The sequence below is a fragment of the Bison bison genome, unplaced genomic scaffold (genome assembly GCF_000754665.1).
Source record: "Bison bison bison isolate TAMUID 2011002044 unplaced genomic scaffold, Bison_UMD1.0 scf7180017864094, whole genome shotgun sequence".
In the NCBI taxonomy this organism is placed as follows: domain Eukaryota; kingdom Metazoa; phylum Chordata; class Mammalia; order Artiodactyla; family Bovidae; genus Bison; species Bison bison.
Window position 1 is genome coordinate 1870808 of NW_011494666.1, and position 22680 is coordinate 1893487.

Consider the following 22680-nt stretch of genomic DNA (forward strand, 5'->3'; position numbering starts at 1 on the left):
AAAGACTGTTTCTGAGCTTTGTTCTAGAAGGCAGTTAAATTACTTGCAAACAGAGCGATTATCAATGAAAGTTGAGTTTTTCCATCTGGATGATGGGAATAAGTCATATTTCTGACCCTGTGTGAACACCAGACACTTACCTCAAATCCTTTTGGATGATTTTTTTCCTGTGGCCTCAGTTTCCTTCACGTGTGTGAAACTAATACCCATCACTAGTCAGCTGCATCCTCATAGGGCATCCTCTCCAGATTCTCCCTCCAAACAACTCCTTCCTCTCCAGTGTTCTGTCCTTTGATTGTCAGGCACCTCCATGTCTCCGGACTCCAAGTCCAAGTCTTCAGCTCTCTGGAATCTACTAGGCTCTAACTGGGTTCCCAAACCTGGAACCGTAGCCTAGAAACTCAAGGCAGTAAACATAGGCAATCGTAGAGCTCACAGTGTTAGTTTCTAATTTCTTGGTGGTCTCTGTCCTTCACCTGATATCTGACATCTTACAGAAATATAGTTCTAGATATTTTGTCCATTTATTGGTTGCTAGCAGGAGCAGAGTAAACATGGTTCCCTCTACAAAATCTTGGCTGAAAGTAGAAGTCTGTATCTACATTATGTAACCAAACCAAAAAGTCACCCACTTGCATTTATTCTCCTCATTTTTATTTTTCTTTCTATACTAAGATTTAGTGCAGAAAACTCAGAGGAACCATGAAAGAGCTCCTGATACTCTTCCAGATCATGAAATAGTATTGACCTTGTTCTACCAATGACATCACTGAGATTGAGTGGCTGGTCCAGGGTGACACCATTGGTAATGGACAGGGTGGATCTGTGAATCACAGTTGACCCCTGAAGTGCCTTCCTACCAGACCAGGCTTCCTCTCAGAACAATAAGCTTTTGATGAAGAATATTCACATTAGCATTTTCATTTTCTATTCAGAAAAAAAAAAAAAAACAAAACTATTCCAAGCACTGCTCAGTAAAATTGTTTAGTATGTTTGGAGAATGAGTTCCTTAATTACACTCCCTTTTTTTTTAATAGGACTTGATTTTGAGATCTGGGTCATCAACATCATTTGCCAGAGATAGGCAGGGTGGGGGGCGTTGAGAGCAGAACCTTCATAGCTGACATTTAGTGAAGGATTGCAGCTAAAGGTCCAATTTCTGAAGTAAGATCTTTCCTAAATGGTCATTGACAGAGCTGAAAATAAAATGAGGACTGAATGGAGTCTTTAACAAACACACATTTCAGATCTTTCAGTTCAGCCCCATCAGCCATCACAGGAAAGACTGTAACAAGAGGAATGTTTGCCAAAGCTGCTTGTGTTATCAAAGGGGATAAATTCAGATTGCTCATAATTAAGCTTGCCCTGAGTCTGTTGATCACATCATGTAGGGTTAGACATGTTTATTTGAAATGAAAATTGAAAATTGGATTAAGAAGAATTGTTTTACGGTCAGAAAAATCAGATTGTCATTGATTGAACCAAGTATTCACACTGAAGTCTTACCTACAAATACATAAAATTCTCCCATGTAATAAAACTGGGATTGTACAGAACAAAGATCAAGAATAGCTATTATTGTTGCTGTTCAGTTGCTGAGTCCAACTCTTTGCAATGCCATTACTGACCATTTCTGTTAAGTTATTGACATTGTCTGACTGTTTTATTTGAATTTTAACCTATAGCTTGACACACACTTAGCTCTGCAGTTTAGAAAATGGGAGAAAATTCTAAATCCCTTCTTAGGAGGTTTATATATTACTGTTGAAAGACATAAATCGAGAGCTTGCCAATAACTGTCTGAGGAAGGTCATGTCTGGTATTGGAGTCATAAATAAAATGTTTCTGAAATCTCCCTCATATTTAATTCAGTGGCTGGAAAGTAAGAAATATTTAATAATTGTTAGTTGAATATAAGAAAATGCATTAGCCAGGTTTTTACTATAGATTCTATAGTTGATATCACCTTCTGAATAATTATCCCCTTAACCCTGACCATAAAGTGGTGGTCAAATAGATGGGGAAACAGTGGAAACAGTGGCTGACTTTATTTTGGGGAGCTCTAAAATGCAGGTGGTGATTGCAGCCATGAAATTAAAACAGGCTTACTCCTTGAAAGGAAAGTTATGCCCAACCTAGACAGTATATTGAAAAGCAGAGACATTACTTTGCCAACAAAGGTCTGTCTAGTCAGGGCTATGGTTTTTCCAGTGGTCATGTATGGATGTGAGAGTTAGACTATAAAGAAAGCTGAGTGCCGAAGAATTGATGCTTTTGAACTGTGGTGTTGGAGAAGACTCGTGAGAGTCCCCTGGACTACAAGGAGATCCAACCAGTCCTTCCTAAAGGATATCAGTCCTGGGTGTTCATTGGAGGGACTAATGCTGAAGCTAAAACTCCAGTCCTTTGGCCACCTGATGTGAAGAGCTGACTCACTCACTGGAAAAGACCCTGATGCTGGGAAAGATTGAGGGCAGGAGAAGAAGGGGGCGACAGAGGATGAAATGGTTGGATGGCATCACCGACTCAATGGACGGGTTTGAGTAGACTCTGGCAGTTGGTGATGGACAAGGAGGCCTGGCATGCTGCAATTCATGGGGTTGCAAAGAGTCGGACACAACTGAACAACTGAACTGAACTAAACTAACCCTGACCATATTGTACCAAATGGTCTCAGACTTTGTAAGTGGGGAGTGTGAAATAGCATGCATTGTTTATACATAGTCCCTTTGAAGCTTAAGTTTAATCCATATTTCTATTTTTTTTTAAACCCAAGCTTGAGAGTATGACGTGATGATGTATTTGTGCAACTAGAATTCCTTACTCTACCATGAATTTCATTTGTGAGTCCCAGAATCTGTGTGTTGCTTTATGTTCCAGATTTCCTTTTTTGATTAATTACATGCCTACTGACTAATATTCAGTGCCCAACCTACAAGTGCACTTTTTGAATCAGAGGAGGCCATAGCAACACACTCCAGTATTTTTGCCTGGAGAATCCCATGGCCAGAGGAGCACCCCAGGCTACAGTCCATACATAGGGTTGCAAAGAGTCGGACACGACTGAAGTGACTTAGCATGTATATATACTTAAAATATTACAGTTGTTAAAACAGTCCATTCTTGTCCTTTCATCCTCCTCCCCCTTCCACTCCCATCCCCTGGAATATAAAAATTAGACCACAGTTGTGTCCTTTTGTATGCTCAGTCACTCAGTCGTGTCCAACTCTTTGTAACCCCATGAACTGTAGCCCGCCAGGCTCCTCTGTCCATGGGATTCTCCAGGCAAGAATACTGGAGTAGTTGCCACTTCCTATTCCAGGGGATCTTCTTGACCCAGGGATGGAACCCGTGTGTCTTATATCTCCTGCATTGACAGGAAGATTCTTTACCACTAGTGCCAGCTGGGAAGCCCCACTAGGATAAACTCTTAATCTGTAGAAGGCTAGTGACTCCTCTTCTAATGACAAGCTCTTCAAAATTTTCACTTCTCTATATGTTTCCTTGGAAGAAAAAAAGAGGTATGCTTTTTTCCCCAGAAAAGTTAAATTCCTCTCCAAAGTTGCATCAGTTAAGTTCAGTCACTCAGTCATGTCCATTCTTTGCAACCACATGGACTGCCACACACCAGGCCTCCCTGTCCATCATCAACTCCCGGACCTTGCTCAAACTCATGTCCATCAAGTCACAATGCCACCCAACCGTCTCATCCTCTGTCGTCCCCTTCTCCTCCTGCCTTCCATCTTTCCCAGCATCAGGGTCTTTTCCAGTGAGTCAGCTCCTCACATCAGGTGGCCAAAGGACTGGAGTTTTAGCTTCAGCATCAGTCCTTCCAATGAATATTCAAGAATGATTTTCTAAAGAATGGATGGACTGGTTTGATCTCCTTGCAGTCCAAGGAACTCTCAAGAGTCTTCTCTAACACCACAGTTCAAAAGCATCAATTCTTTGGCGCTCAGCTTTCTTTGTAGTGCAACTCTCACATCCAAACGTGACAACTGGAAAAACCATAGCTTTGACTAGACAGACCTTTGTTGGCAAAGCAATTTTGTTTCTGCTTTTTAATATGCTCTCTAGGTCCAAAGAGCAAGCATCTTAATTTCATGGTGGCAGTCACCATCTGCAGTGATTTTGGAGCCCAAGAAGATAAAATCTGTCACTGTTTCCATTGTTTCCCCATCAATTTGCCTTGAAGTGATGGGACTGGATGCCTTGATCTTCTTTTTTTGAATGTTGAAATTTAAGCCAGCTTTTTCATTCTCCTCTTTCACTTTTATGAAGAGGCTCTTTAGTTCCTCTTTGCTTTCTCTCATAAGGTCAGTGTCATCTGCGTATCTGAGGTTATTGATATTTCTCCCGGCAGTCTTGATTCCAGCTTGTGCTTCATCCAGCCCAACATTTCACATGATATATTCTGCCTTTCCTTCTCCAGGGGATCTTCCCAACCCAGATATCAAACCCAGGTCTTCCACATTGCAGGCAGATTCTTTACCAGCTGAGCCACAAGGGAATACTGGAGTGGGTAGCCTGTCCCTTCTCTAGCGGATCTTCCCCACCCAGGAATCGAACCAATGTCTCTTGGATTGCAGGTGGATTCTTTACCAACTGAGCTATCAGGGAAGCCCCAATGTACTCTGCATATAAGTTAAATAAGCAGGGTGACAATATACAGCCTTGAATACTCCTTTCCCAATTTGGAACCAGTCCATTTTTCTATGTCCGGTTCTAACTGTTGCTTCTTGACCCGCATACAGATTTATCAGGAGGCAGATCAGGTGGTCTGGTATTCCCATCTCTTTAAGAATTCTTTACAGTTTGTTATGATCCACACAGTCAAAGGCTTCGGCATGGTCAATAAAGTTGCATCACACGTGGTTAACCTTCCATCACCCTTGGAGGCCTTTAAGCTACTGAACATATGTACTACTTTAAACTAAATCATCACCAAATGTAGGACTTTGGCTTCTTACTTTAACAGAGCTCAAATTTAAGCAACTCCTGGCTTCATGAACTATTGACTTATATACTGTGTGAGCCTTCCCTCCTGTACTTGGCAGGGTCTACTTCATAGATGGAGAAAAGATTATTATATTGCCTGACTGTTCAAAATCCTCTGTAATCTGAAGAGAAACTAGACTTACGTGGGATCCTGTACAGATAAACCAAAGCCTGCATGCATGCTAAGATGCTTCGGTTATGTCTGACTCCTTGCAACCCCATGGACTTCAGCTCACCAGGGTCCTCTGTCCGTGGCATTCTCCAGGCAAGAATACTGAAGTGGAATGCCATGCCCTCCTCCAGGGAATCTTCCCAACCCAGGGATTGAAGCCACATCTCTTGCATCTCCTTCACTGGCAGGTTTTTTACCACTAGGCCACCTGGGAAGCCCAAAAGGCTGCATGGTAATTTCTGTTTAAAATAAACTTGCTGTCGTAGGCTTAGATCTGGAAAAATTTAGGAGCGCCTAATTATTGTGGACTGAAATGTGGTTTTGAAGATGAGAGACAAGAAACTGAAGCTTTCTTTGTAATTCTAAAATTTGGGGTGTCTTTACAGATAGTCAGTCTAAATCTTCTGTTAGAAAACATCCATTCATATGTATCTGTCTGTCTTCTTTCTCTCCTCCTGCTGGGGACCATTCATTTTCTCTCTGTGTCTGTGAGTCTGTTTCTGTTTTGCTGTATTTGCTGATTTCTTTTGTTTTGTTGGATTCCTCATATAAGTGAAAGCCACAGCATTTGTCTTTGGTTTATTTCACTAAGTGTACAATGCCCTCTCTCCCGCCCAGGCCCATCCTTGTTGTCACAAATGATAAAATTTCATTATGTTTTGTGGCTGATGTTACTGTGTGTGTGTGTATACCACATGTTCTTTCTCTAGTCTCTGGCACTTAGGTTTCTTCTATATCTTGGCTATTGTACATAAGGCTTCTGCGAACAATGTAGTGCATGTATCTTTCCAAAGTAGCGTCCTCATTCCCTTTGTATAGGGCTTCCCTTGTGACTCAGTTGGTTACGAATTTGCCTGTAATGCAGGAGATGCAGATTCAGCCCCTGGGTCAGGAAGACCCCCTGGAGGAGGGCATGGCAATCCACTTCGGTATTCTTGCCTGGAGAATTCCATGGACAGAGGAGCCTGGTGGGCTACAGTCCATGGGATCACAAAGAGCCAGACACACCTGAGTGACTAACACTTTCACTATTATTTCTTTTGTATAAATATTGAAGGGTCAATCACTGGATCATATGGTAAATCCATTTTTAATTTTTTGAGAAATCTGCACACTGTTTTTCATAATGGCTCTACCAATTCACACTCCCAGTAACAGCATACTAGATCAGTTCAGCCAAATGTTAAATTTTGTTGAGATTCCTGAAATGTCTTCATACAATTCTTTACTGAATTCTTTGTGAGATTTACCATTAAGAAGCATGGTTTTTTCCCTACATTGAGATTTTGCTCAATGCTATTATGCAGACTTTAACATTAGGGTAATATGTGTTTGATAAGAAAGTAGCAATTGTTGGAGAAAATAAAGGCCAGCAATTTTTTTTTAAAAAGGACAGTAATTGGTTGGTGTGTCATGGCAGACAAACTAGTGACAGCATGAGGAAGTGCCAGCTAAGTCAGTCAATATAATGGATAAAGTGAAAAGTCATTTGCTGAGATCTTAATACATGAAGGCATTGAGGGAAATGAGTTTGACATTCCACCTTCAAGTTTTGAGTATAATCGGAATTTTGTAAAGCTGATCAGAATGTACTTAAAAGACTGCCAGCTTGAAAATCATCTTTGGGAAATGTAACTACCCTGTACTTTATATATTCTCCATTCATTTCTTTTTAGTTGAGATTTGTAAAAATTGGTAAGCACAAGGGAACTTGTTAACTTGAGAGCGTTTAAGGACACACTTCATATCAAATGGTTGGTAGAAAGACAAATGGGAGAGTTTGCATTTATTAGACAAAGTCCTATAAGCTATGCTGTGTGGTTTGCATGCTATTCTGGAAAAGCCTCTCAGTATTACCTCTTTACCTTGCTTTGAATCTTTACCAAGCTGAATAAAGAGATCTGACTAAAGACCAGTGGGAAGTGTGTGATGAGAGACAATAGTGTTTTCTGTTCTTAATTGAATTTGAATTAAGTATATAGAAAGATAAGAAGTGTTTAAGCAAGGCATGAGCATGAAAGCTGTCGTGTGCCTCTGAGTCCATGTTCATCACCCAGATTCCCTCCATGGCACAGCCCTACTTAGTCATGGCTTCTAAGTCAAAACAGCTTTTTATCCAATGCTGTCAAACAGACAGTACTGGGATATGTCATATTTTGCTCTAGCAAAAGTTGCATGTGCTGTGCCATGCTAAGTCTCTTCAGTCGTATCCAACTCTTTGTCACCCCATGGACTGTAGCCCACCAGGCTCCTCCGTCCTTGGGCTTCTCCAGGCAAGAATACTGGAGTGGGTTACCGTGCCCTCTTCCAGAGGATCTTCCCAACCCAGGGATTACACCCATGTCTCTTATGTCTCCTACATTGGCTGGCAGGTTCTTTACCGTACCTATTTTTGTTCATTCTTAAAAACCCATTCAGTTCAGTTCAGTAGCTCAGTCGTGTCTGACTCTTTATGACCCCATGGACTGCAGCATGCCAGGCCTCCCTGTCCTTCACCAACTTGCGGAGTTTACTCAAACTCATGTCCATTGAGTCAGTGATGCCATCCAGCCATCTCATCCTCTGTTGTCCCCTTCTCCTCCCGCCTTCAGTCCTTCTCAGCATCAGGGTCTTTTCAAAAGAGTCAGCTCTTCGCATCAGGTAGCCAAAGTATTGGAGTTTCAGCTTCAACATCAGTCCTTCCAATGAATATTCAGGACTGATTTCCTTTAGGATGGACTGGTTAGATCTCCTTGCAGTCCAAGGGACTCTCAAGAGTCTTCTCCAACACCACAGTTCAAAAGCATTAATTCTTTGGGCTCAACTTTCTTTGTAGTCCAACTCTCACATCCATACATGACCACCGGAAAAAAACATAGCTGTGACTAGACGGACCTTTGTTGGCAAAGTAATGTCTCTGCTTTTTAATGTGCTGTCTAGGTTAGTCATAACTTTCCTTCCTAGGAATGTCTTTTAATTTCGTGGTTGTAGTCACCATCTGCAGTGATTTTGGAGCCCCAGAAAATAAAGTCAGCCACTGTTTCCACTGTTTCCCCATCTATTGGCCATGAAGTGATGGGACCAGATGTCATGATCTTCGTTTTCTGAATGTTGAGCTTTAAGCCAACTTTTTCACTCTCCTCTTTCACTTTCATCAAGAGGCTCTTTAGTTCTTCTTCACTTTCTGCCATAAGGGTGGTGTCATCTGCGTATCTGAGGTTAGTGATATTTCTCCTGGCAGTCTTGATTCCAGCTTGTGCTTCATCCAGCCCAGCGTTTCTCATGATGTTTTATTTTAAAACCCATAATGAAGACATAAATATTTCAGTTTTTTAAAGAAATTCATTGTACATTATTTAATAATCCAGCAGCTACTTAATGTCTGGTCTTACAGTTATCTGCTCTACAGAACAGATAGCAATAAGAGATCCTCTCCCTAGAAACTCGCATGTGTGCACACAAAATTACACATGGGTTTCAGGAAGTTCACTCGTTTTAGGAAGCTCCTCCATGGATCAGTTTAAAGGTCCTAGGTTATATTTGGATTTCTGTAAGTGAAGGGGAGCAAAATTTACCACCCCAGAATGTGTCTCTTTGGCACGAGGATTAACTTAGGCTGATTATTTTTGAGACCCAAAAGACTCAGGAAGAATCTTTGAGCTTCCTTGTACCTCAGTGCCTAAAAGAACATAGACAGAGGACCTGTTTGAGGGAGGGAGTTGTCACCATAGACAACTGGAGTATGAACTAGGTGCGTAGACACAGAGGAAAATCTGTTAAAATTCTTCTGTGTCCCGTTGCTTCTGCATGGCCCAGCAAACACTTGTCTACCAAGCATTTGATTTCTTTCCCCCTCCTCCGTGTTAATTGCCTTCCTCCCCTTTGAAGTCCCAAACCTCCAACATCCTCTTGTCTGTAGCTGAGAGTAGTATTTAAGGTGGGGCTTTCTGTCATTTTGGTGTATTACTCAGTTTTCCTGGGTCTCTCCCATGTATACATGTTTTTCAACTTCTGTTTGATTTTCCTCCTCTTAATCTGTCTCATGTCAATTTAATTCTTAGATCAGCCAGAATAACCTGGAAGCCTAGAAGAAAATTTCTTCCTCCCCAACATAAGCTTTATCTTGAGTTTCCTTATACTATTTCTAGCAAGTCAGAGCCCTATGGTTAGATCAAGGGTGGTTAGGTAGTATGAGAACAGGGTGAAATTGAAATAAATATACATGTGCCTATCTTTGAACATGGTGTAGCCACTTAGAGGATTTGTGAAGTAAAAATGCCAAAATCTAAGTGTGAATATACAAGATTGAAGCATACTGTTGCAACTCTCTCTTAAGAAGTCAAGAGTGTGTCACAGTTGGCGTTTGTCAGATGATCAGACCACTTGACAAATCTTCCCAAGGGTCTGGTATTTTAAAACATCTTTTGTTTACGATTTCTTCAACTCTGTGGGCTTTGCTGTCTGGGTTGCATTAATAATCCTGTTCATCGTTAAGTGCTTCAATATGTCTCACTGAGTAACTAAATAAGAATTGAAGACTTACAAGTCCAAACAATTTCTGGCCCCTCTTTGCTCACCGGTCAGCAGATCCAAGCTCTGTATCCAATGGATCTAAGCTGATCCAAAAACCAGGTCCTAAATTTCAGTTCTATATGTTGTCTTCACTAATGTATAGCTTGGGTCTGTGTAACTAAAGGAAGAACTATTTACTCTCAGTACTCCGACACCAAATATATGGGAAGTATTCCCTCACATGAAAGAATTCTGATATCACAACCCCTACTTCATGTAGATCCCCATGGGTTAAGGGTTCAAAGCCAGTCACAAATCCCAGATTTTCACCTTGTATTTCTGATGGACTAGCTGTAAGTCGGTGGGGGGGACCCTCCTCAAATTTGATAATTCCCTGGAACAACTCACAGTAAGAACTTTATTTACTCCTAGCAGTTTATTAAAAAGGATAGGACTCAGAAACAGCCATATGGAAGAGACTATAGAGCAAGGTATGCGGGGAAGGGGTATGGAGTCTGCACGCCCTCTCCAGGCATGGTACCCTCCTCACACCCTAGTGTGTTCTCCAACCTGGAAGCTCTCTGCATTCCGTTCTTAAGGGATTTTTGGTGGCGAAGGTTCCAGTAGATAACCATGAATGATTAAGTCATTGACCACTGGTGGTTAAACTCAATCTGCAGCCCCTCTCCCCTCCCTGGAGGTCAGATAATCTGGCCAAAAGCTACAACCCCTGTAATCACAGGGTTGGTTCCTCCAGCATCCAGTTCCCATCCTCCAAGAGTCACCTCGTTAGCACATGAAGCACCCTCCAAGAGTCTAATAAGCTCTCCTGTCTGGAATCAAAGACTAAGACCAAATATTAAAACAAAAGATGCTCTGGTCACCAGATTTTACAAGGGCATTAGGAGCTCTGTGTCAGGAACTGGGGGCAGAGACCAAACATGTATTTCTTCTTATGTCATAGTAACTAAAATAAAATAAGTTATTTCTGAGAACTAGCAAACTATCCCAGAAAAAAAATTATGAAACCTACCAGATTTGACAAATAGTCCAAACGCCCCTCATGTGTGAATGACAGGATTAAAACCACCCTTATTTTCTATATTTTAGAGTAGAGTATAAACACCTGTCTTTAATTTCCAAGTTTGCCATTTTACAGCTTGGAACAAGTGGCTTAATTAGGAAGATCTTCTCTTCCGTTTGCAGATTGGGGTTAATTATTCTACTCTTTTTGCGATTAACATTGTTCTAGCTTTTTGTTAGCTATAATTAGAAGAACAAAGGGATTAATCTAAAGTTGAGATGAGACCGTGAAGTACAAAGATACTTGGATCCCCAAGAAGAGAAAGCTTGTTAGGATAGAATATACAGAGGCTTTGGTACCTTGTCCCTACTTGGAAGTCATCCGCCTTCTTTTTTTTTTTTTTTTTTTTTTAATTTTTTACCCCATCCTGAACCCTCCTCCCTCCTCCCTCCCCATACCATCCCTCTGGGTCGTCCCAGTGCACCAGCCCCAAGCATCCAGCATCGTGCATTGAACCTGGACTGGCATCTCATTTCATACATGACATTTCACATGTTTCAATGCCATTCTCCCAAATCTTCCTACCCTCTCCCTCTCCCACAGAGTCCATAAGCCTGTTCTATACATCAGTGTCTCTTTTGCTGTCTCGTATACAGGGTTATCATTACCATCTTTCTAAATTCCATATATATGCGTTAGTATACTGTATTGGTGTTTGTCCTTCTGGCTTACTTCACTCTGTATAATAGGCTCCAGTTTCATCCACCTCATTAGAACTGATTCAAATGTATTCTTTTTAATGGCTGAGTAGTCATCCGCCTTCTTGTGGAGGAGGGAAAGGATGTGGGATGGCCTTGCCTGAGTCCTGCTGTGCTCTGTTACGACATGGGAAGCCAAACAGTAATCTGGATATACTGGGAGGGAGTGTACCTAGTGCCTCCATATTACCAAAGCTGGAGGAAACACGGAATGGAGCCTGTCATGAGAATTTATCCCATTGCTCCTGTTGCTTGTACAAGACTTCTATGTTCAACCTGACATAGAATTGTCGTTCACCTTTTTATACCATGTTAAACTGCAAAAAGCATTTATGTGCTCTTCTGAAGCAAGGAATAGGCATGGATTTTGCAGCAGACTTAAAAATTTAATTCAGCTGAAAGCACAGCAGGTAAAGAATCTGCCAGGTTCAATTCCTGATTCAGGAATGTCCCCCTGGAAGAGAGCATGGCAACCCTCCCCAGTATTCTTGTCTGGAGAATCCCATGGACAGAGAAGCCTGGCCAGCTATCGTCTGTAGGGTCGAAAAGAGTCAGGCACAATTGAGACGGGGCAAAGACAGACAGCCCTAGCTTTAAAGATGAACACAGCTGTGATCCAAAGGTTCTAGTGGAAGCTCCCCAAGTGTGTTTTTGTTCTTCTGGTTTTTCTTGCAACAGTGAGAATGCCTGTGAAATGCTGAGGGAGGTCTACCAAGGCAGAATAAACTCAACCAAGACCATCTCAAGCCGAAAGAGGTTTAACTCTCTTAAAGGTGTTTTTCAAATCTGCCCACAGAGATTTTATACATTTTACATTTATGTGCCCAAGATAGCCCAAAGTCCAAGATGTAGAACTATGAAAATAATGGCCCTGAACCTCCTTGTGAAAACAGGAGAGAACTGCTTTTTCTTGATAGGTGATTAACTTCCCCAGTCACGGTCTTGAAAACCACTAGGGTGCAATTTAATGCTCCAGGAAAGGATTTTCTGAATAAGTCCCTTGTGACCTGGAAAGGTTAGGGTGCTTCCCCATAAAGTGACTCATTTACTTCCTTCTTTTTGGCAGGATTATGCTTGGGGCTTTTAAAGGCTCTTGACAGATCATTCCCTCCCATCAGGAGATGGTTTCAGGCACAAGTATCTGCTATGATAAAAGGCCAGATTTCTACTTCAGACATAATGCTATGAAGAGGCACGGTGGGGCTGAATGGTCATGTTTTAATGTACCTCCCATATGAATTGTGGAATCGAAAGCTACCCACTCAGATGTGATTGGCATTGAGTTGAGTGTGTATGATTGATTCAAAATCCATGGATACCAAATTTATAAAATTGCATAAAAGAACCAAGTTTAAAAGTCAATACATGTGAGAAGTGGATATATTAATTTTTTTAATTACCTATTATAGGAAAGGGCTTCCCTGGTGGCTTAGTGGTAAAGAATCCACCTGCCAAGGCAGAATGTGCAAGTTCCTTCCCTGTATCAGGGAGATCCCCTGGAGAAAGAAATGGCAAACCACTCCAGTATTCTTGCCTGGGGAATCCCTTGGACAGAGGAGCCTGGCAGGCTGCAGTCCATGGGGTCACAAAAAAGTCAGACACGACTAAGCAATTAAATAACAACAATTATAGGGGGAAAGCTGTGAAATTTCTTACAAAATTCCATACATCAGCCTGACATCAAAACCCACACCACAAGAAAATAACCAATACCATCTTTTGAAATCAAGGAAATGAATCTTATTGACACTAGTTTGAATATGCTATAGTCTATGAAATATTTTCTGAGAAGAAAACAGCTCTCTGAAGGACCCCAACATACAGGGAAGATAGATTGATATGTACCATGAAAATTTGGAATGCAACTCTTCTTGGTTTAGAGATACTGTGAAGGATATATTTTGCTGCTGAAACTACTTATGCAGTTATATTTAGCTCTGGGTTATTCATTAATTTAATTAGCATTTTTTGACAACCAAATTGTGCCAGGAGCAAGAGCTGGCGATATGTTACTCTGTCTTTCCAAGAGAGGGAGATGGTTAATGTTCCAAAATGTAAATCTTCTATTTTCAGATTAAGTATAATGCATTTTAGTAAGGCCTACTCAATCCTTCAGTCGTGTCCAACTGTTTGGAACCCCATAGACTATAGCCTTCCATGGACAGAGGAGCATGGCAGGCTACAGTCCATAGGGTTGCAAAGAGTCAGATACGACTGAAGCGACTGAGCATACACACATACACTCTTAATCTTGAAGAAATTTCTTTTTGAAATGATGTGTTGTTAATTCAGTGTGATTGTGAAGTGAATTTAATGCATGTTGAAAAGGGCCACATCTGATGCAAATAGATACTCTGTAATTATGGACTAAGCACTCTTGCAGAAACAATAGTGACAATAAAAAAGGATTGGGTATAATTAGTCCCCCGGGCAGATCTTTTCCTTTTATTATCTCTGTTCTTTGCTATAAATTTTAATAATAAGATTAGCCATTCAATGGCAATATAACCAGATTGCGGTATTAATACATAGAACATCTGTACTGTAAAATGAGAGAAATTTGCAGGAAAAAAATGTTATTATAGAAGATGTAAAGAGAATGAATGAAATTATATGCATAGAGGTTAAAAACATGCTTCTTAATCTCTGCTTACTGTCAATATCCTTATGATGAGCCACTGAATTCTTAAGCTAGTTTTTCTAAACATCTGAATAATCCTGTCTTAAATGTAAGGATTATGACAATAGAAATAGTTACTTTAATAGAATATATTTCTATACAGATATCAGATATTTTTCCTATCATTTCTGTGTGAATGTTTCTGCACTTTTAATTAAAATTTTAAATTATTCACCTTTGTCCTAAGATGATGAAATAAAAATCCCTAAACAATGGAAGGTTCCTGTTATACTACTATTCTGCCTAAAAGTTGTAAAGACTGTTACTCCTGTATTTAAATGAAACATGCATGAATCATATATCAGAAGCAGAATTCTTTTTCTTTCCTTTTTTTTAACTAAAGCAAATGGAAATAGAAAGGTACAGGGGAATGTTATTTTTCTTTCTTACTTAAAATAGCATTTGTTTTTGAAGTGTCAACATAACTGCCATTTTATTTAGGATGCTTCATCTGCCTACTCCAACGTAATGACTAATCTGATTTTTATATTTTTCATTTCTTAACATGGTCTTTAGAAATGTTTCCAAACAGAATCTTGTCATTCATTTAATGAGGGACCTCAGAGTGTCTTTCTGAAAAGCATCCTGAATTCTCCTGTCCTGAGGTGTAGGCAGTGGGAGGGAAAGGCTGGTGTCTGTATAGATGCCCACACGATGTGTATCTGAGCTCACATAAACAGTGATGAGGTCACGGCGTACCCTGGGCTCTAGAGTACAAAGCTTTGTTCTGTGCTCCAAGAGCTTTGTTCCTGGGCAGAGAGAGGCCTGGACTGTCCTGAGAGCCTGGTGTGCTACTGTTTCATTGTCAAGCTCTAGGGATTTGGGGTGGGGGGAAGTTAGGAATATATTTCTGAATGTATTTCTGAAGCATATAAAGAAATGTCGGTATCAAATGAGATAAGCAATTGTAAACGTGTGAACATATTCACAATTTAATTATCCATTTTAGTAGAAGATAAGGATGGATTTAGAATTAGAATCTGTGAATGTCACAAAAGCCTAACTTCTCATTAATGCCTTTAATCTTTTTCCGGTAATACTAAACAGATTGACAGAGGACCTTTCTATCTTGCTATTTCTCCTCCCTGCATCTGAGGCATTAGCTAAAGCACAGCAGAATGCCAAAAACCAAGGATGGCATTTCCGAGATTGAATAAATCTGGATGATTTTCAACACAATTAAAAGGGCAGATATTAGTGTGTCCCAAAAGAATATTATCTGCACTTATAAGAACTGGAAATCCAGGCGAGGACATCTAGAACAGACTCTTAATTTCTAACTATTCAGCAGCCTCTTTTGGTTTTCAGCTCTATAGGTTACTTTGTGGAATGGTCCTTTGCATGGTCCATTTTGGAGTTTCCTTGAAAGGCAGGATCATGTAGTGATCCGGAGATTGACCTGTAGAGCCAGAGTTGGTCTACCTGTTCTTGGCTCTACTCCTGACTAGTTCTGTGACTAAATGTAACCAGCTTCATAGCCCGTTATCTCCCTTGTGCCTTGTTAGGTTCATCAATGAAATGGGTTGACCAGCTGTACCTCTGTCATACAGTTGATAGGAAGATTGTGAATCACTGTGCATGAACTCCCTGAAGCACTGTCTTATTCATATAAGCAGTCAATAAATGTTGAACTGCCATTGCTTAGACAAGAGAAATAAGGGGAGGCAAGACTGTAGAAAAAATGTTTACTGAGTAGCTACTGTGGATGCAGCATTATGCTGAGTAACTAACACAATATTTTTTTTTTTACTGTTCAACAAGGCCCCACTTATATAAAATAATTTTATAAAAATAGTATGTAAATATATTTGCAGTGTTGATACAGTTTTGTCTCCTAATGATAGAATAATGGTTTTAAGTTTCTTCGTGCTGTTTTACATACCCCAATTATCTTCAGAGAAGGTATATAATTTTATTTAATTTTAATTTTGAGATATTAAAAATGTATACACTACAAAGAGTAGTATGAAAATATGTTTTTAAAATATAGATTATGTATCCATCACCCAAATATAAATTATTATCATATTGGTACATTTGCATCAGTTCTTCTTTTCACCATTGAAATGATTCTTTAATGTAATTGTTATATTATATCAGAGTATTGTTGACTGGGGACTTCCCTGGTGGCTCAGTGGTAAAGAATCCTCCTGCCAATGCAAGACACACAGGTTCAATCCCTAAGTCGGGAAGATCCCCTGGAGAAGGGAATGACAACCCACTCTAGTATTCTTGCCTGGGAAATTCCATGGATAGAGGAGCCTGGCGGGCTACACTCCAGGGAGTCACAAAAGAATTGGACACAACTGAGCGACTAAAGCAACAACAACTGTTGATTTACAGTGTCATGTTAGTTTCAGTAACAAACAACGTTTTCATCCCCATGTGTGCCTATGAAAGATCGTTATCTCAGTGGCACAGATGAGGAAACTGAGGCTTAGGTAGTTTGAGACTCATGTTTATTTTTAAATTGATGTTAAGGTTAATAACCACAGGTGGGAGTCTGTGCCATTTGTGGTGACAGGGGAAAAAAGCGGGGGGTTGGGGAAGAGACTCAAATGTCAGTTATTAGAATTTAGCTTCAAGCATCAAGACCAATTTGGAGCCGTTACATCCTGGCACCCATGCTTGGGGGTGACAGTCCTGAGGACCACATGCCTTGTAGAAACGTTTATAGGTGACTGACTACCAAAAAAGAAAGAAGAAAAGAGAGTTATGATGAAAATAATCCTTATGGTCACTTGAAGCATTTTTTGCTTATGTGAGCTCATAAAGAAAAAAAGTTCTATTGTCTTCAAAACAACAAAGCCTTTTCAAGAATTAAAAAATGAAACTGAGCAACTGAGAAACCATATTCAGCCAAGTAGTTGCACCAGTAAGAGGCTGGGGCGTCTTGGATGACTGCAATTATTTGCAGTCCTGTCTGTATCCAACCTTGGAAGTATGACTGCAGTAGAATTAAAGGAGTTTCTTAGGCCTTGGTGCTGAATAAAGGAGCAAGTGTGAAGGGCATGCAATATCCTGTTTGCTCAATCCTGTGTATAAAATATCCATCACATTCAACAGTACTCAGCCTTTGATTTCTGACCTCAAAATTACCTTTTCCAAACAAGTTTGAATAAACTTGGGCTTCCCTGATGGCTCAGATGGTAAAGAATCCACCTGTAATACAGAAGACCTAGGTTCGATCCCTGGGTCGGGAAGATCCCCTGGAGAAGGGTACGGCTACTCACTCCACTATTCTTGCCTGGAGAATTCCGTGGACAGAGGAGCCTGATGGGCTAAGGTCCATGGAGTCACAAAGAGTCAGACATGACCGAGCAACTTTGATTTTGTATAAACCTATCGCCTTTTACATGTGTATTATCAGTGGAGTTTGTCAATTGTTATTTCTTTTACTGCTTTTCTCCTTTTAAAAAGATTTAAAAGATCATTCTCTAATTTGTAGGGTAAACCAAATTTCACAGTAGCAATGACAATTATAGTGATGGGCTGCCAAACACTATGTTTCAAGCTGTGATGTCTGCCTTTTTTGGAGATTATGGAGAAGCACATTGCTTCCAGGATAAATGGAAGAAAGAAGGCAGATGAGCCCAGGTTTACTTTCTTTCTGTTGTGTTTATTTATTTGTTTTCTTAAGTGTAGGAGTGTCGCCTGTGGAAGGCATGAAAGTGAAAGTTGCTCACTCGTGTCCGACTCTTTGTGACCCCGTGGACTATACAGTCCATGGAATTCTCCAGGCCAGAATACTGGAGTGGGTAGCCTTTTAGCCTTTCCCTTCTCCAAGGGATCTTCCCAACCCAGGGATCAAACCCAGGCCTCCAGAATTGCAGGGAGATTCGTTACCAGCTGAGCCACAGGGAAGCCCAAGAATACTGGAGTGGGTAGTCCGTCCCTTCTCCAGCAGATCTTCCCAACCCAGGAATCGAATCGGCGTCTCCTGCCTTGCAGGCAGATTCTTTACCAACTGAGCTATCAGGGAAGGCATGGAAGCCAATTCAGAGCAGGCTCTCTGAGTCAAGCACTCTCTATCATGTGTGATTCTTAATACAGAAAGACCAAACCTGGCCCTTGAGAGGCTCACAGTTGAAGAGGGCAGTCAGAAACACATAACACTCCTCTGTTCTTGGAATTCCCCAGGTAAGAATCCTGGAGTGGGTAGCCATTTCCTTCTCCAGGGGATCTTCCCGACCTAGGGATCCAACCAGGTCTCCTGCGTTGCAGGCAGGTTTTTTACTGTCTGAACCATCAGGGAAGCCCATATTATTTAATAGGTTGTATTAAATGCAATAATGAGGGTTTGCAAAGCATTTCCTGGGAGCACAAGGAAAGGATACCTACCACTTTTGCCTGGGATGTCAGGGAAGTGGCCCCACAGTTAAGCAACAGGAGACAGGGAGGCACATTCCATAAAGTATTGGGAAACACACACACACCATCTCTGCAAATAAAATCTGTACCTTCCAACTGATTTTCAGGGCACCATAGGTTAATAATAACTGCTGCTGCTGCTGCTAAGTCACTTCAGTCATGTCTGACTCTGTGTGACCCCATAGACAGCAGCCCACCAGGCTCCCCCATCCCTGGGATTCTCCAGGCAAGAACACTGGAGTGGGTTGCCATTTCCTTTTCCAATGCATGAAAGTGAAAAGTGAAAGGGAAGTTGCTCAAGTCGTGTCCGACCCTCAGAGACCCCACGGACTGCAGCCTACCAGGCTTCTCCATCCATGGGATTTTCCAGGCAAGAGTACTGGAGTGGGGTGCCATTGCCTTCTCCGTAATAATAACTAAATATACCCAAATGGCCAAAATTCTATTTCTGACATGGACTTCCACAGGTAATTTTTGTTTGTTTTAATGAAGAGGAAGCATGTATCTTTGGAAATTGTTTTTAAAACTCACATAGTGTAATGCATGTAGCAGTTGAATTGTTAAAGACAGAGAAAGTAGACCTTGTCCTTTTTAAAAAAAAAATAAGGATGAATGCTTTCAAGTAAGACTGGAATAAAAATGGAATGGAACCAATTAGAAAAAAAATAGAAGCACTTAAGAAGAAACTTAATTGTTGCTGAAAGAATTAGAATCTAATCTCATGGAAAGATTTTAATTAAACTCCAGAGTAAAATAAAACATTGGCCTTTCTCCTAGGAAAATATGATGTCTCTTAGAATTTATCAACTATTCCTTGGCCTGCAAATCAGTGGTGATTGTCTGTTATTTTTCTCATTTTGATTATTACATGTTACTGATGGTAGGATTATTTGTGCAGCAATAACTGCTGAGACAACCACTCAGTACAGTTCAGTCACTCAGTCGTGTCCAGCTCTTTGCAACCCCATGGACTGCAGCACGCCAGGCCTCCCTGTCCATCACCAACTCCCAGAGTTTACTCAAACTCATGTCCATTGAGTCAGTGATGCCATCCAACCATCTCATCCTCTGTTGTCCCCTTCTCCTCCTGCCTCCAGTCTTTCCCAGCATCAGAGTATTTTCAAATGAGTCAGTTCTTTGCATCAGGTGGCCAAAGTATTAGTTTCAGCTTCAGCATCAGTCCTTCCAGTGAACATTCAGGACTGATTTCCTCTAGGATGGACTAGTTGGATCTCCTTGCAGTCCAAGGGACTCTCAAGAGTCTTCTCCAACACCACAGTTCAAAAGCATCAATTTTTCGGTGCTCAGCTTTCTTTAAAGTCAGACTCTCACATCCATTTCTAGTAGTCATGTATGGATGTGAGAGTTGGATATGAGACAATCATTAAAACTGTACAAATAGAAATGTAGTCTCAAGTGAACCTGTATATTTGGGTGGGAAAACGGGAAGGACCTACGTTAAATCTGACAGATCCAGAATCAACTCGCTGGGCTTCTCTGGTGGCTCAGGGGTTAAGAATCCACCTGCCGATGCAAGGGACACCGGTTTGATCCCTGATCCCCGAAGAGCCCACGTGCCTCAGAGCAGCTAAGCCCAAGGGCCACAGTTAATGAGCCTGTGCTCTCGAGCTCAGGAGTCACAACTGCCCCTGAAGCCCACATGCCCACAAGCTTGGGCTTGACCACAAGAGAAGCCACCGCTATAAGAAGCCTGCACACTGCACCTAGAGAGTAGCCTAAGCAGCAACAAAGACCTAGCATGGCCACAAATTTTTTAAAAATCCACTCTCCTTCAGTAACAGAAGGCTCTGTGTTTTAAAAGGAATTGTTAACAAGGACAGCCATCATCAAGCTTTTTAAAAATCCACTCTCCTTCCACAACAGAAGGCGCTATTTTAAAAGGAATTGTTAACAAGGACAGCCATCATCGTATGTGTCAAATGCTAAATGCTCTTATAGAAATGAAAAATGGCCAATTGAATAAGGAATTACCTAGGAAGAGGGGAGTGGAGAATTATTTGAAAAGGAGAATTGCCAAAAAAAGAGGAAAAAAAAATGACTCACAGTGCTTTCACATCAGGGGATGAATTAGTGGACCCTCTGACCCCAAAGCGTTTAGAAAAACCAATATTTTGAATCTGAACTTTTTTTTTTTTCATTTTTGCCCCCTACAGCCTCGTCACGTGTTCAACATGCTAAAGAAGTATGTCCGTGCTGAACAGAAAGACAGACAACACACCTTAAAGCATTTTGAACATGTTCGCATGGTGGATCCAAAGAAAGCTGCTCAAATCCGATCCCAGGTAAGCACAAAGTGTGGTAGTCATGCCACTTGGACAATTCAGTGTCCTTGCCCTTTGAATTGAATCTTTAGGTATTCCCGGAGTAGCCATGGATGTTGCACCTCTATAGCAAGAGTCCTTTAATACCTGGGAAATTCTAGAGGCTTGTCCTAGGGCAGCATGAGATTTGGCACTTCCTGAGTTATAAAAATTTTGTTTTCACAGACAACTAGTCAATCTGATCACACTAGGACCACAGCCTTGTCTAACTCAATGAAACTAAGCCATGCCGTGTGGGGCCACCCAAGACGGGCAGGTCATGGTAAAGAGGTCTGACAGAATGTGGTCCACTGGAGAAGGGAATGGCAAACCACTTCAGTATTCTTGCCTTGAGAACCCCATGAACAGTATGAAAAGGCAAAATGATAGGATACTGAAAGAGAAACTCCCCAGGTCAGTAGGTGCCCAATATGCTACTGGAGATCAGTGGAGAAATAACTCCAGAAAGAATGAAGGGATGGAGCCAAAGCAAAAACAATACCCAGTTGTGGATGTGACTGGTGATAGAAGCAAGGTCCGATGCTGTAAAGAGCACTATTGCATAGGAACCTGGAATGTCAGGTCCATGAATCAAGGCAAATTGGAAGCAAACAGGAGATGGCAAGAGTGAACGTCAACATTCTAGGAATCAGCGAACTAAAATGGACTGAAATGGGTGAATTTAATTCAGATGACCATTATATCTACTACTGTGGGCAGGAATCCCTTAGAAGAAATGGAGTAGCCATCATGGTCAACAAAAGAGTTTAAAATGCAGTACTTGGATGCAATCTCAAAAACAACAAAATGATCTCTGTTCGTTTCCAAGGCAAACCATTCAATATCACAGTAATCCAAGTCTATGCCCCAACCAGTAACGCTGAAGAAGCTGAAGTTGAACGGTTCTATGAAGACCTACAAGACCTTCTAGAACTAACACCCCAAAAAGATGTCCTTTTCATTATAGGGGACTAGAATGCAAAAGTAGGAAGTCAAGAAACACCTGGGCTAATAGCCAAATTTGGCCTTGGAATACAGAATGAAGCAGGGCAAAGACTAATAAAGTTTTGCCAAGAGAATGCACTGGACATAGCAAACACACTCATCCAACAACACAAGAGAAGACTCTACACATGGACATTACCAGATGGCCAACACCAAAATCAGATTGATTATATTCTTTGCAGCCAAAGATGGAGAAGCTCTATACAGTCAGCAAAAACAAGACCGGGAGTTGACTATGGCTCAGATCATGAACTCCTTATTGCCAAATTCAGATTAAATTGAAGAAAATAGGGAAAATCACTAGACCATTCAGGTATGACCTAAATCAAATCCCTTATGATTATACACTGGAAGTGAGAAATAGATTTAAGGGAGTAGATCTGATAGACAAGAGTGCCTAATGAACTATGGACGGAGGTTCGTGACATTGTACAGGAGATAGGGATCAATACCATCCCCATGGAAAAGAAATGCAAACAAGCAAACTGGCTGTCTGGGGAGGCCTTACAAATAGCTGTGAAAAGAAGAGAAGTGAAAAGCAAGGAGAAAAGGAAAGATATAAGCATCTGAATGCAGAGTTCCAAAGAATAGCAAGGAGAGATAAGAAAGCCTTCCTCAGCAATCAATGCAAAGAAATAAAAGAAAACAACAGAATGGGCAAGACTAGAGATCTCTTCAAGAAAATTAGAGATACCAAGGGAACATTTCATGCAAAGATGGGCTCGATAAATGACAAAAATGGTATGGACCTAACAGAAGCAGAAGATATTAAGAAGAGATGGCAAGAATATACAGAAGAACTGTACAAAAAAGATCTTCATGACCCATATAATCACGATGGTGTGATCACTCACCTAGAG

At 41.0% G+C, this 22680-nt stretch overlaps 1 protein-coding gene across 6 annotated transcripts in view; it reads left to right on the forward strand.

The window, feature by feature from the left end:
• APP (amyloid beta (A4) precursor protein) overlaps positions 1–22680 on the forward strand; it is a 313659-nt gene that overhangs the window by 217566 nt on the left and 73413 nt on the right. For all 6 annotated transcript variants that reach the window (XM_010838453.1, XM_010838454.1, XM_010838449.1 and 3 more), the window contains one exon: positions 20669–20797. In XM_010838453.1, coding sequence (XP_010836755.1) covers positions 20669–20797 — 129 coding nt within the window. The remainder of the gene's footprint in view (positions 1–20668; positions 20798–22680) is intronic.